This window comes from Tyto alba, unplaced genomic scaffold (genome assembly GCF_018691265.1).
Source record: "Tyto alba isolate M040663 unplaced genomic scaffold, T.alba_DEE_v4.0 Super-Scaffold_10, whole genome shotgun sequence".
Lineage (NCBI taxonomy): Eukaryota > Metazoa > Chordata > Aves > Strigiformes > Tytonidae > Tyto > Tyto alba.
Genome location: NW_024881262.1, coordinates 24,286,232 through 24,300,474, shown reverse-complemented (window position 1 = coordinate 24,300,474; position 14,243 = coordinate 24,286,232). Strand labels below are relative to the sequence as shown.

The window sequence follows — 14,243 nt, the reverse complement described above, 5'->3', positions numbered from 1 at the left end:
TCACCACTCTGCAAAAGTACCAGTTGACAGGCCCACAGATCACATACAAGAGACCAGTAGCCTGTTTCTGATGGTCTAGTCTGAGTCTAGATCTATACTCATATCACTTGTTCCATGCTAGACCACATGAGCAATATTTTGCACACAGAGCAAGGTAAGTAATATCATAGGGCTTGGTTCAGCACTCACTTATGTCAGTGGAGACACTCAGTGGCATCACGGTCATATAAAAAGCAACTAAATAAAGACACAACACTATGCTTTTGTGGGGAGTTAGCAGTTTGAGAGTAACAACAGCTTCTGAACTCACCAGGCTTTGGGTCAAATTCTTAAGTGAATCCTCTTCCAACAACACAGCCAGGAAACCCCAGACAACTTCCCATTATAAAAAAGTCAAAGTTAACAGAAAAATGAACCTACAAAGAATTATAATTTAGAAACACTTTAAGTACCTTAGAGTGATACGCACTTCATTTCAGACAAGTACTTTTGATTTTTAGCTGCATACATTCCATTAACATCAATGGAAGGTCAAATAGTTAAAACCCCAAACACATCAAGGGGATGGTGGCAGTATTAAGTGGCCCAAAAAGCAGCAAGGGCCCATTAGCAAGCTAATGTAGCCCCCATTAAATTAAGGGCCACAGCAGTATTTCCACTTACACTCATGGTTCTAAAGTCAGGAGTGGGAATGGCCTTCTGCCCTTCCTAATTTGTTTTTGCTTTGCTCTGTTCTATCCACCTAGACCATGGAAAATGTTCTGGTTGTACTAGGAGCAGATTCTACCCGGTGCTTCCTCCAGGGCAGCAGCAATGAGGAATGAAGAATTAGAAGAGTAAAGAAGGTCCACAATGAAATCCCCCCTGAAGGAACCATTACCCGGTTTCTGGGTGCCAGCCATACCCTCAAGCTGGAAAGCAGCAGAGCTCGCTGCACATGATGCATCCCACCACCCTCTCCCAGACCCCAGCAGTATGTTTAGCAGGAAGGTCTGTATCTTGCTGGGACATCTTGAGCCAGGACAATGGATTCTGAAACAGAAGCAGCTTCCCAAAAACTGAGGAGAGACAGGATCTTTTGGAAGATGTTCCAAAAGCCTTTAAGCTGGGACCACACACCAACACCTTCTGAAAACCAGTGTGGAAAACTCTGATGGGCTCCTAGGTATGTGTGTGGGGGGGGTGGGGGGGTGTGTTCAGTGTTCTCCGAGACCCTGGTTTTGATTCTGATCCCATGCACCTGTTATAAATTAAGAAATTACGTATCTTCCCTTACATCACTAAAACAAGTCACCATTCACACTACATTGAAGTGATTAGGTTTCCCTTCTTCCTTGTGCTACTGCATTCAAAACTAACAGCATTACTGATGCTTCAGGGCTAACCATTCAAGATGGACAGAGCAGTCCACCGTGCCGCAGAGCTGGCTGAAGCCAGCTATCCACACTGGCAGGCAGCACTGGCTACACTCAATCCACGTTTGGAAAGGCCAGAGGCAGGCAGTTAGAAAGGAAGCTGGGCTGAGGATGGCAGCCCTCTGAGACACAGCGGCAGCCAAACTGACACGAGCTGGCCCTATTCAGTCCTTGCTACTCAGCTAATGTTTTGGCACCTGTGATAGTGACTCTAGAATAAACTTTCCAAATCTAAGCCAACAGCCCTGCCAACAAATGACATCGACACTTTTCATCACAGTTGGGGTTTATTTCTATCAGTGAGGGCCACAGAGTACAGCAGGTCCATGACCAGCAAAGGGGGATCTCACAGGGAGGTTTAGATCACAACCAGGTACAGCCAAACCACAGCTGCTTTTTGGCCAAGGCAACTGCTTTTATTTCCTGACATATGTACAGCAAACCAGGTTAGGAAGAGTAAATTTGATTACTGCAGCTTGAAACTGAAAATGCAACACTTTAGCCAAATATAACTTTGGACTGCTCTGAATGGTAGCAGATTTTCCCACCCCTACCAGACTACAAAACTAAGATTAGGAGATTAAAGTCAAGCCTCCTCTGAGCATAAATTTGAAAGTCTTTGTCTGAGAGCAATGTTTTCAATCTTTTTTAAAAATCCCTACTCTGTTTTGGGAAGTGAGTGGTTTTCTTACATATGCTTTGTTCTCTTGACTTCAGATTCATTACACCTCTCCTTTTAACTGCCCATTTAAAAACAGAAGGTAACTAACAATGATGTCGTTATGCACTTCTGAAAAACTAATTCATTTTATGTGTTGGCAAAGAGGGAATATTTTGACTGCCAACACATAGCAGCCATACAAATCCTGGGTGCTGTTCCCCAAACATTACTTAGCAAGGCCCTGTCCCTTCTAAAAACATTACTCAGGCCTTCCAGTTCCCACATTTGGTGTCTCCTTATGGAAAGACAATGGGGCAGGCACAGAAGGGTTTGAGATTTCATCCTCTGACAGACTCCCAGGACAAATCATGTGGAGTACAGACATATAGTATTTTGCAGACAGACATCCATGCTTTGGAGTAGCAAGACACAAGCTCTGATTTGGAAGCAGTAGAGGCTGATCTGAATTCAGGCACAGCATCATGCCAGGTACGGCTACGCTGCTTGCAGCACAGCACTGGATTGTAGCTGTTTGAAGCATGCTGGAGTAAGACCAGATCCACCTTGAGACTTAAGCATAAACAGCCCTGATCTCTCTGAGCCTTGTTTTTTCAGCCACACCACCAGAATAATTTCCCTACATCAGTAACAATAAAATATTGCTCAAGAATTAACACTAAAAAACATGGACACATGGAAGAACAGAGAGTTAAGGGCCAGAACCACTCTTTACCTGGAAAACTGGAGATCCTCAGCCTTGCTCTGGAAATCCTGTTTCTATTTGCAAGAGACCTAAAACTTCAGTCACCTTCCTGTTTTCAGTAGTCAGATTTCCATCTTCTGGCCTACACACCTGCAATATATTTAACTACTGCCAGCAAAGTCTAAGGTAAATACATTTTTTTTCAAGTTAGGAGCAAATGCCTCACTGCAGCTCTGAGACATCCTATTCCCCGTAAGCCTCATGTCTCCATGCCGCTGTGCTGAAACACTGCAGTTTTCCACAAGCAACCTTGCAACTCAACTGCGGTTGAGAGTTTGATCACTTGAAAACTACTTTTTCTGCAATATCTCCTCTATCATTGCATGGCAGATCAGTGAATTAGTTATTTTGCTTCAATAAGCATGGAATTTGATATCCCCACATTATATTTCTGCTACACAATTTCTTCTTCACAATACTCTCAAATTCCAAAGAAGGAAGGAACATTCTTTGGGCTCAAACACCACACCAAGTTATGATGCTTAATGAGTCACCACATCTTGAATTAACTTACTTTATTTCAGGTGCATGTGTCCCAAATTTAGGCTGGATTCACTTACATGAAAAAGCTTAATGCTGTATCTGTCACTAGTGCAAATGCATAGAGCACTCTTTCAGAACAGAACAAACCAGAGCAGTTGTCACATTTGTGAGCGTTACTGCAAAGAGGAAGGTGTTAAGAATAGGGTAAGAAGCAAAAGGCTTGTATTTTAGCAAGGGATATTTAGGTTTTGCATTAGGAAAAAAAAATGTAAAGCAGTAAGGTAATTAAGCACCAGAATAATCAGCCTAAAAAAGCTATGATCTTCTATCACTGACAGCTTATCCTGGCTGCAAGTAGCAGGAATGGACCAGATGATCACTTCATGTCCATTTCAGCACTATTTTCTATTATTCTAGTCTTTCAGCAGCTCTCAGCAGTGTATTTTCCTAATTACACCCAGTTTTCACCAGATTACTCTCTCTTTATTCACATTTCCTAGCACAAACACCCAGGGCAAGCTGTTCTGGACACTAGCTCCTTTGGCACTATGTTGCTGTACCTTTTGTGAGGATTTGGCCCTTAAGATCTCTCAAAAGTACAGCTTTAATTTCACAGCACGGATCTTGCTCATTTTACTCCATATTTACCAAGAACAAAGGGAAGACTATGCAAATGCCCTGCTACTTAGACCTGAACAAAGTGGAAGCAAACATGTAGATGTGAATGGGAGACATAATGGTATGAAAAAAAGCAGCCCTTTTCAAAAGTAAAATGACTTTGTCAGGGTCCCTTTGCACTATGTGCATGGATGATTTGTGACAAAACAAAAAAGTGCTAGCCTAGCACGTCACCCATGTCAGAGATTAGAGCACTTCAAAACCCTCAGTAGCTCAAGCAAGCACTTTCTGGAACTTGAAAGGCTTTCTTAGGCAATGCTTAGCTGCTTTATGGCTTTTACACGACTTTGATGTGCACCTAAGAGTGAGGAATCTTAATCTGAAGGTTTTCTATGGAAAATACCCATATTGTATAATAAATCACAAAATCTTGTCACCCTGATTAACATAAGTCAAAACTTTGCAAAACTTTGTGCCCAAAGTTAAAGATTCTGAGTCATCATTTTGATACGCAATCAAGAACACTGAAATTCCAAGCACTTAGTTATTTTCAAAAGGCTTCTCTAATAATAGCACTGGAGGAATATTTCTAATCATTGACAAAGTTTGGTGTGCAGTTATTCAAGTGTCACTTTTCCTCCCATTCTCAATTCGTCTTTAAAGCAGAAATTAAAAGTTCCTTAAAGTTAAGGGATCTGTGGAAACACAATCAATTTCTCATGTGTTACAAAACCTCTTCTCTGAGTGCAAACACGGATGTGTAAACATAAGCTTCATTCTCCCCCCTCACTATACACACTTAACCCCCAGTAGCATTAATGGGAATTATGCATGCATAATGAGCAGAGAATAGTCCCCTTATGAATAGGGCCCTTGTTGGAACAATGAATACATTTAACCATTAACATCTAGGGATGTGCTCAACTATCCAGTTTAACTAGCTGCCAAACAAAGCTACCATGACCTATCTGATATTGTCAGGTTTGGGACATGGCGCTCTGAAATTTGTCTCTCATTTGTTTTTAAAGGACTTGACAGTGGTCTGCGCAGCAGAGCGGAGGTTCTTTGTCAGAACGAGCTTCTTGGAGAAAGATGGCCCTCCAGAATGACTGTCACATCCACCATGTGATGAAAGAACTCTAGAGAGGGGAAAGACCGTGACCCCAGGAATCAAGCAGAGGGATTAGAAGACCAAAAATCCATATATACATACTTCAAATCCATACATATATATTGACCATCAGTATTAATGGAAACCCAGTAAGAGCAGAGAAAGGCAGAATATGGCACAGAATAATATAAAGCAAGCTAAAAACTACGTATCAAAAGAAAAGAGGGAAAAGGCTGATTAAAGACAACTTCTAGGGGAATAATTTTCTGACTTCTATAGCTCTGAAGTTTCTATGCAATTGCCTGGCTACGTTTGCTCTTTATTCCTATGTTTTAGCTATCAAAAGGCAAGAGAGAACCTGAGGATATTATATGTATTAATGATATTTCATGAGACTTTTGAGTCCACAAAGTAGCAAATAAATTTAATGATATCATCTGTGATATTTAAGATTCCTCCCCTATCTCAAGTTATTCCTGTACTCTTTGAACTAGTGCCTTGAAATTTCACAAGTAAAAAATTTACACGTTATTCATGCATGTATGAATACACTAAGAAGATAATTAATAACCATCCTTTAAAACCGATGTACTGAAAAGAGCAAACCAGGTGGATTTATTCTCATGAAAGCATATGCATAGTGCTTATCCATAATAAGAGGCAAGGTTGTTGTTGCTCCATCATAAATCATTTGCTAAGTACTGCTGAGGTGCTTGGTGCTGTACAACAGCACTTAGAGCCCCAAGGAGGTCCTGGACAGTCAAGCACTCTATAAAATGTGTCTGTAAAACTGTTAGGGCAAGCCCTCAGCATGCCTCTGCAGCACCTGGTATAGAAGAGATCACCTTCAATCCACAGTAAGCCTTTGGGTGTTACACTACTAGAGAAGTGGAGAAACCTCTCACCTCAAGAGTAAACCCACCAGAGGCAGCTGAAGTGTCTGCTGAAGGAAACCATGGAGCAGTGGAATTGGTTACATTGCATTTCTAAAATATGTCAGATTACTTGCCATCAGATGCCACTAGACTGCAGGATTCACTATAGAATTGGCAAAGTCTTCTCAGCCACTTGAGTTTCATTTGACACCCTAAAATGGGGATACAAATATTGTCCTTACATTCTTCTACAGAGTGGTCATAAGGACCAATTCTGCGAAAGCAGTTCAGACACAAAGGACTAATCCCAAGTATCAGCACTGCTTCAGAAAATATTTAGCTCTTGAAACAGACAAAATGCAGCCATAAAAAAAAAAGTATTCTGGACACCTTTTATCTTTCTGACAGAGCAGTGTGGCACACAGTCCTACTGCCCTTACTGCACACACAACACAGGTCAGTCCCCTGTCCAGACCACACATAGTCTCTAGCACACACCACCCTGGGTCATGAAGGACACAAAAGGAGGGAAAACTTTGTCCTCCTAAATCCATACTGTGTAATCCTGTGGACTCAGCTCTTAGCTTGGGACTCAGGTCACTTCTGTAGATCCAAACAGAACAAAATACTGTGCAGAAATATTTTGCATTTTTCCATCAAACAATATATTGCTTTTAAAAAAAAAAAAAAAACAACAAAAAAAACCTAAGTGCTTGGTAGAAGGTGGAAATAGACTTGCTTCCTTATCTGTTTTTATTCTTAAGATAATAATTAAGTGTTAACTAGGTACCTCATTTCATCCACTGATGCTGCCCAGAAGTTACCTTAATGTGAATTAAACAAATATCTGAAAATATCTCTTTATGGATATCAGGATGATTCTATCATATTAAATAGTGATACCTAATCAAATTGACAGAAATTGAGAGACTAAGTATAAATTCTGTGTCACAGGCTTGGCTGCTGTTTGGAAATTGATTCTGATCCATCAAAACTCGTATTTTCCCCTAGAAGCAGATTCTGTGCTCTAAACTGGTAAATGATGAGTATGTATTTGAAGTATTATTAAAACATATGCTTCTATCATGTCATTTTATGCTTTCATGGGAGAAAGATTCAATTACAAAGACTTTGCAATACTTGGAACTATAGCTTCAGTTTTATACCATCTAAAAGCAAAACCATTTTTAAAAATAAATCCATTTTACTGCCCAGGGTGCATTTTACAAATCCTCAGGTTCATGCCAATTTTCATGATTAATCATTATAAAAGCTTTTACTCATTTTGATGTATTTATTTTATTGATTTATATAGCTATTATTACAATGCCAACTTTGTTTCCACTTATCACATTAATGCCTTTTCATTAGTACTGCCCTTTGGTTAAGAATTGACTGCTCAGTCCTGTAATACTGGGGTGGGGGAGGGATATTTTTCTATTACTTTCAAATCACAATCTGATGGCAAAACTTCAGTGGCACAGAAGGTGCTACAAAGGCAGCTCTTGGGAGCTACCAGTATTTTAAGGATGGGTCATTTCTTGCTAAACTTGCTCACCGTCCTGAGATCCAGTTCAACACCAGATTCATCAGATCTTGAGCTAATCTTAAAAAAAAAAAAAAAAAAAAAAAATCATTACACAGTCTTTTAAGCAGAGATTTTTGAGAGAATAAATAGACCATGTGAATTGTAAGAATCCTTGGATCTTTCCCTCAACTCAGTTTGATAACAAGATTGCAAGCTGGTGGAGAGTAGGTTCTCTGTGTCAGATTGGATTCCTTCCCAAGATGTTTGCAGGGAAGGTTGATCTAAATAGCTAAGCCAGTCTTCTACTCACCTGGACCAAATGTTCATGCAAGTCACTGAGGACACTGCTTTTTCTGAGGCTCACAGATATGAGAACTATAGATTTCCATCTGGCAGTGGAACTGCGATTCCATCTTTATGAGGCACTAAATAAGTTTAAACAGATTTTTTGCCTATAGATTACTCCCAGGAGGGCACTACAGAGTGGGCAGCTGGTCCTGTGTCAAATAGAAATGTAAGGCATGGGAAAATAAGAGGGAAGAAAAAGATATTACTGCTGGCATGAGTCTTGCCTGCATCCACAGTCATCACCAGCTTTAGGTCAACACTTCTGGTGACAGTCTGAGCCTGAAGAGTGCTACAAAATCCTGAGAAGATTAACGAAGGAGGCATCCTTACTCCAGAGGAGCTGTAGGCTGCAAAAGCATAGCTTTTCTTCTGCTCAAAACACCTATTGCACTAAGCACAGACTACAGCTCATGAGTGCTCATCACAGAGACTCTGGAAATCCTGCCTCATCCTTGGGACTGCCTCTGGATGAGAGGAGTGAAGGAAGGACAGTTTTCAGGTTCAGCTTCCAGTTCAGAAACCAAGGTAGCTTCCAGCCTTTTTTCTCACATAAAGCACGAATTAAGTGGAAGTCAGCCTGAAGAAATTAAGGTACAACTCACTGACACTTTGTTTGGCTGTGATTTACCTCTCTTTCATGGCAGCTTTTCAGCAATACCCCTCAAAATAACATACCGTGATACAGCCCAAAGCAGGGGAAACTGAGGCACAATTGGCCTTGCTAAGGCTACTCAGAGAGTGACAAAGACAGGAACAGAATCCGTCTCACGTTGGACCAGTCTACTCCCTCCAACAGGTCAACAGTCTGTGGTTTAAACCACCAACAAGTCTGTGTGTCCCTAAATAAGCAAATACTAGATGTAATAAGAAAACCCTCCATTATAACAAACTGCAAGTAATGCCAAGGGCATTTCATAAGCTTGTTATAACTACCAGGATTTTCTGTGAGATTTCTTTTTCTTTTAGAAACAAGATTATTTTTTTGTGCCTTTTCTTAAAACCTTAACCACCCAACAACTGTTTCTAAGCATTAATGTAACTGTGCTCATCCAGCAACCCCTTCTCCCAGATGTACCCTTCATCCACGCTACTGCAGGCAGTCCCACACCACCACTTACGCAGGTGAAGAGTAAACCCAAGTATAAATTGCAGTTCACACCAGAGGATTTTAGTCACTCATTCTGATGGGGCAAAAACTTTCCAGAGCCAATAAAGCAAGTACATTTCACATCTGGCACACAGCAGACTTATGAGTGACTTTGACAGAATGCTGCTGTGAGCAAAATGTGTTTCAGCACTGCACCTTTACCAGGGGAATTAGAGTGTTCTCATTAAGATGATAGAAATAAAGAGCTGAGTGGTAATAAAAGAGAAAAACAGGAAAATAAAGTGTGGCATGACCCATTTCATAATAAAATGGTTAGTTTTATAGATAGTCTTGGATGTATTAAAAAAGGGATCCAGCTCATCCTCCTTTCTCAACATGATGGGATCCAGTCTGATGCATGCACCACATGCAGCAAGGAGCTTCTGGTAGGAATCTAGGACCTTCCTGTTGCTATTCAGAAAGTAAAACAGTTTTAATGTATAAATTGTTAATGGATGTCCAGCTCTGCTATGGGATATTCAGTACATACACATGGTAATGAACACTCCTGATTTAAGGTGCAGGATGACAGTAGAGAATAAAGAAGCTTTTAATAGGACAAAATCTGCCCTTCAGAATTGAGTCCCTGAGCACAATCTGAGCAGCTTTTGTGCTCTTCGTAAAGTAGTAGAGCAGCAAGATAAGCAAATCATCCTTTTGGTAGTCCTCAACAAGATAATTATTTAGAAGGTAAAGAGTTCTTAGAATTCTTTTACAAATGACAAATATTTTCCTCACTTACCAGAAATCAGCCTAATTATTCTATCTCTATCATATGTTTACAGACTTTTTTTTTTTTTGCATGATCATACACTAGTCAATAAGCAAAAGAGACAGAACTGAGCGTATATAAATGGGAAGGCCATTCTCGTGGTTACATGATTACCAAAGCAATCAAGAATGCTACTTTTATTCTGGTTCTGCTACAGTTCACTGCCTGAATGCAGGCCAGTCACTGGCTCCAGTTGGGTTCATTCAGTTTTCCTACTGTGAATTTGGAAAGCAGTGACAGTCAGCTACCACCATGCTCCATGCCACAGAAAAGCCTGTGAATAAACGGAATTTTAAACAGTCTGTGCCAGTGTGCAATTACACTGTAATATAACCCAGGGCTCACAGGGTATCGCTAACAGCAGCTCCATATCTGGGAGGAATACCATACGTAGCAGTACGCATCAGATTTGAGATATCTAGACTCCCTGGAACCGAAGGCTTTAGTCCCCTGGCAGGATTAACACAGCCCTTCACCCTTGGTGACAGCATATAATTCTCTCTCATCCAAATGTTAACCAAGGAGCTCCTACAGAAGCATCCCAGCTCAGCCTGTGATAACCAAAGTACAAAATCGGGGACATATTACCTCATTGTCCAGTCTGGGGGAAAACACAAAAAACCCCACCCTTCCTCTAAATTATAGTCAAGGCAGCAGTACCTTTACCTGACCAATCTGTTTGCTATTTGTAGCAAATTACCCTTGAAACATTCAGCTTGTTCCAGAAAAAGCAGGCTACCAGATAGCAGCACAGCCTCCACTAGTGGAGAAGAAAATCTTACAGCCAGACCAAGGAGATTTGCTGCTCAAAACTATCTGTTGTTTGGGCCTCTTATCAATCCCGTGTCAAAACACTCTTCTTCCCTAGTCCTGCATTCATTAACAGACTAGACTTTAGAGTGGGGGAAACTATGGAAGAGGAGGTTCCTAGGCATCTCTAAGAGCTTACTTCAGAAGGTAGTGATTTTCAGAAAGGTTGCTGCCAGATTCACATCACACTTTAAAAACAAAAGCATTTTTTATCCCCCGGAGTCTTCCTCTTTCCCTTGCCACTACATTTTACACAGGAGGCTGTCAGGTCCTGCCCAAAGCCACTCTCATCCCACTGTAGGTTGTGCTGACATCCTTCTCCTACCCACTTAGGCCCCGTGTAACACGAGGAGGGCAGCTACCAGTCCCCCATGAAGCTGGTATCCAGGATCCATCAGTGCGCAACTTCCAACCACAACTAACACCGCAGGAGGTTGTAGGCTACAAACTCTCCCAAGCTTTTAGAGTTCATTTCATTACAGGTGAAATGGGCACCACGCATAAGAGGAGACAGAAAATATATACCTGACAGACTGCTTGCTGATCCCTCGCCCAACACTGAGTTGGGCCTCTCTTCTTAACTGAGCTGATGATTTTCCTGAAGGTTGTAAGAATTTAATAATCCTTAACACTTTAACCTCTGTCAGATTTGTTGTATTAGTCTATAAATACTGGCTTGAGATTAGCCAAGGGCTTTCAACACTTTTGTGTCTGAAAATATCTGGTAAACAGACAACAGGACCACAGAAGTTCAATTTGTTTCAAGAAGACAAGCCAAAAACAACATGCAGGCAAGTGGGGACTGAGGAGCACCCCAGCACATGCGCAGGTCTGGCCCACACGAGCAGAAGGGAAGCTTGCCACAGCACTAGATTCAGCTGAGCAGGCAGCTCGCCAGCATCCCCCCCAGCTGCCCACCACCCTTCCTCTCTTCTACTTTAACTGACAACTGTCTGAAGTCTTCAGGAGAGATGCTTCAACATTTGTGTGTTGTTCAAATGGATAATAAAATAAGCCTCAGCGTCCAAAAGAGAAATGAGAGGGTGTGGGGGTGATGTATTAAGATATACTCACTGATAATAGCTGCCAGATCAAAACACTGGAAAACACTTCAGTGCTTAATTAAAAGGGGACACAAGACAGGAGGCATTACTGCCTGGCAAGATATCATTAAAACACACAAGCTTTGGTGGAACTGAGTATACTTAACGAACAGGGAAGATCAATATGCACCACTTTTCCTCAGCTCTCCTCTGCTCCAATCATCCTCTTAAAAAGAAACCTTTATGAGCTAAAATTTAAAAGCGTATTACCCTCCCTCACCTTCTCTCATGCTATTTATTTTTTGAGAGCTTGTTATTCAATAGGAAAGTTCAATATGACACAATAATACAATGAAACCTCTGAAGCATCAGAGCATCTATTCTTTCCTTCTGGAAGCACACAATTTTCTGCAAGTTTCTTCTACAGTACTAGAGTTTTATAGAAAATGTAAAACAATCAATTTAATTAAAGCTTGAGGAACTTTTTCCAGAAAGAACCCAGGAAAGAGGGTTAAACTTGCATCAGAATGGATGAAAAGCCTTGTTTTACCTCTTTTTTACTAGCTTTTACGTTTAGCTCTCAAAGACAAGTGTGATCTGATGCCTCTATCAGCACAAGAGAATAGTACCATACTTCAAACTTCAAACTGTCATCCTTGCAAATCTCTTCTTGCCACAAAATGAGGAGTGATTCCTTGCTCACAGACAACTTTACAGCCATGTGTCATCTCAACTACTTTATGCAAAGGAAAGGTAAAGTTCACCAGCACTGTGCAATCGTTTACAGCCGTAAGAGTTGCCATAAGAGATCAGCCCAACAGCCTATCAAATGTAGTCCCCAAGACAGAAACTAGTGCCAGAAAACGTATCCAAAATTCATTTAAGATAAGAAGCTTTTTCATCAAACTCAGCAGGTTTTGAATTGAACTGCTTTAAAAAAAAAGTGAAAAAATAATAAAGCAACAACCCAAATTGACATTTATACCACCACACATCTACAGGATATTGGGCTAGTATGAGATAGCTAGAGATTGTTTTATGAGATTGATAATCTTTGCTTTTTTTATTCTGGTTCTTGTAAACATTTTCTTAAAATATGTAAGAGTCAGGGATGTGACTTCATTACCTGGATAGGTACATGGTCATTCATAACAGTTTAATCATTTTTTGACATTGTGATGTATCCCCTTTACAATGAATTCTACAGAGTAATTGTAGAATATGCGAAAAAAAAAAAATCTTATTGTATGTGCGTTTCTTTTCCATTCCATTGCTGTTGCGCACTGTTCAGGAGCTGTATGAAAAGGCATAAGGGAACACCACTCTACTCATCAACTTTCACAAGTATTAAGTGCTGCAGACTTACTGCTTAAACAAAAGCTAAAGTCTGTTGACTGCATCCCTCCAAGGTGTTTCCTCTGCCTTTCCTTATGCTAAGATAGCTGAATTTCTCCACAAGATAACTCTTCCTGATTCAGAAGTTACACTGTATTCACCACCCTGCCTGGGGATCCCTACATCTGGCCAGCAAAACGAGCGTTCCTTAGCGCCGCGGTTACCGAGCTGCCTTCTAAGAAAGGGATCCTTCACAGGAGGAAAAAAATCTGCTTTAGGTGCTTAGCAAAGGGATCGCATCGGTCTGAAACACGGCCAGATGCTCACGCTGGCGATCAATAAGCGCTACCTGCGCCAACCCCGAGGAGCTGCTGCGATCTCTTTTCCCAGCAAGTCTTTCAAAATTATTTCAGCAAGAGGCGTGCCAAATCCCCTTCGCTCCCCGCTACCTGCGCCCGGCACGGAAGCCGGCGCGGGCTGAAGGCAGCCGCGGTGCAGCAGCCGCGGTGCAGCGGCTCCTCGCAGCCCCCCCGACGGCGGCACCGGGGGCAGCACCCGGGGCCGCCCCCGAGCCTCCCGCAGCGCCCCGCGCCCCGCGGCACCCCCCCCCCTAACCCCGCGGGGAGGGGGGGGGGGGGTCGGTACTGACCGGCCGTCGGCACGTCGGGGACCAGCTTGAGGGGCCCGATCTGCCGCAGCTGAAACGCCGTCCGCACCTCGTGGCAGCTGGGGGACTTGCCCGCCGCCGCTCCGCCGCACAGCCCCGCCGCCGCCAGCAGCCACAGCCCCAGGAGCCCGCGGCTCCCTTCGGCGGCCATCTCGCACCCCCGGCGGCCGCGGGCCGGGCCGGAGCGCTGCGGGGCGCGGGGCCGTGTGGCGGGCGCCAGTCCCGGCGGCGGCGGCGCTGCTCCCCCCCCCCCCCCCCCCCCCCGCCTCCCGCGCTCCTCCTCGGCCGGCGCCGCCGCCCGCCCCCGCCCCTCCCCGCCCGCCCGCCGGGTCCCGGCGAGGGGGAGAGCGGGGGAGAGGGAGCCCCGACACGCACGCCCCGCGCACGGTACAGCCGCTCCCGGAGGGCGGGAGACCACGGGAGGGGCCTCGCCCCGCTTCGGCCCCACAGCAAAAGGGGGCTCTGGGGGCTGGTGGCGGACTGCGGCGCAGCCGCACGGGAAGTTGAACGCCGAAGTTTTCGCAGAGCATCTGTAGGGTGACTGCCCGGCGTGAAGGCGGAGGCAGCAGGTTTAGGGCAATTCCAGTCACCCAAGGGTCACGCCGAGGGAGATGCGCTCTCTCAGGCACGCGCTCCCAGCCCGGGGTTGCACGGAGTGCAAACAGAG

The 14,243-nt window shown here is 43.3% G+C and overlaps 1 protein-coding gene across 2 annotated transcripts in view; it reads right to left on the bottom strand.

Moving 5' to 3' along the window:
• Positions 1 to 13,803, bottom strand: part of LOC104360696 (glypican-5) — a 385,048-nt gene extending 371,245 nt beyond the window's left edge. For both annotated transcript variants that reach the window (XM_042799165.1, XM_042799171.1), the window contains exon 1: positions 13,559 to 13,803. In XM_042799165.1, coding sequence (XP_042655099.1) covers positions 13,559 to 13,727 — 169 coding nt within the window. In that variant the 5' untranslated portion in view covers positions 13,728 to 13,803. The remainder of the gene's footprint in view (positions 1 to 13,558) is intronic.
• Positions 13,804 to 14,243: the final 440 nt, after the last annotated feature.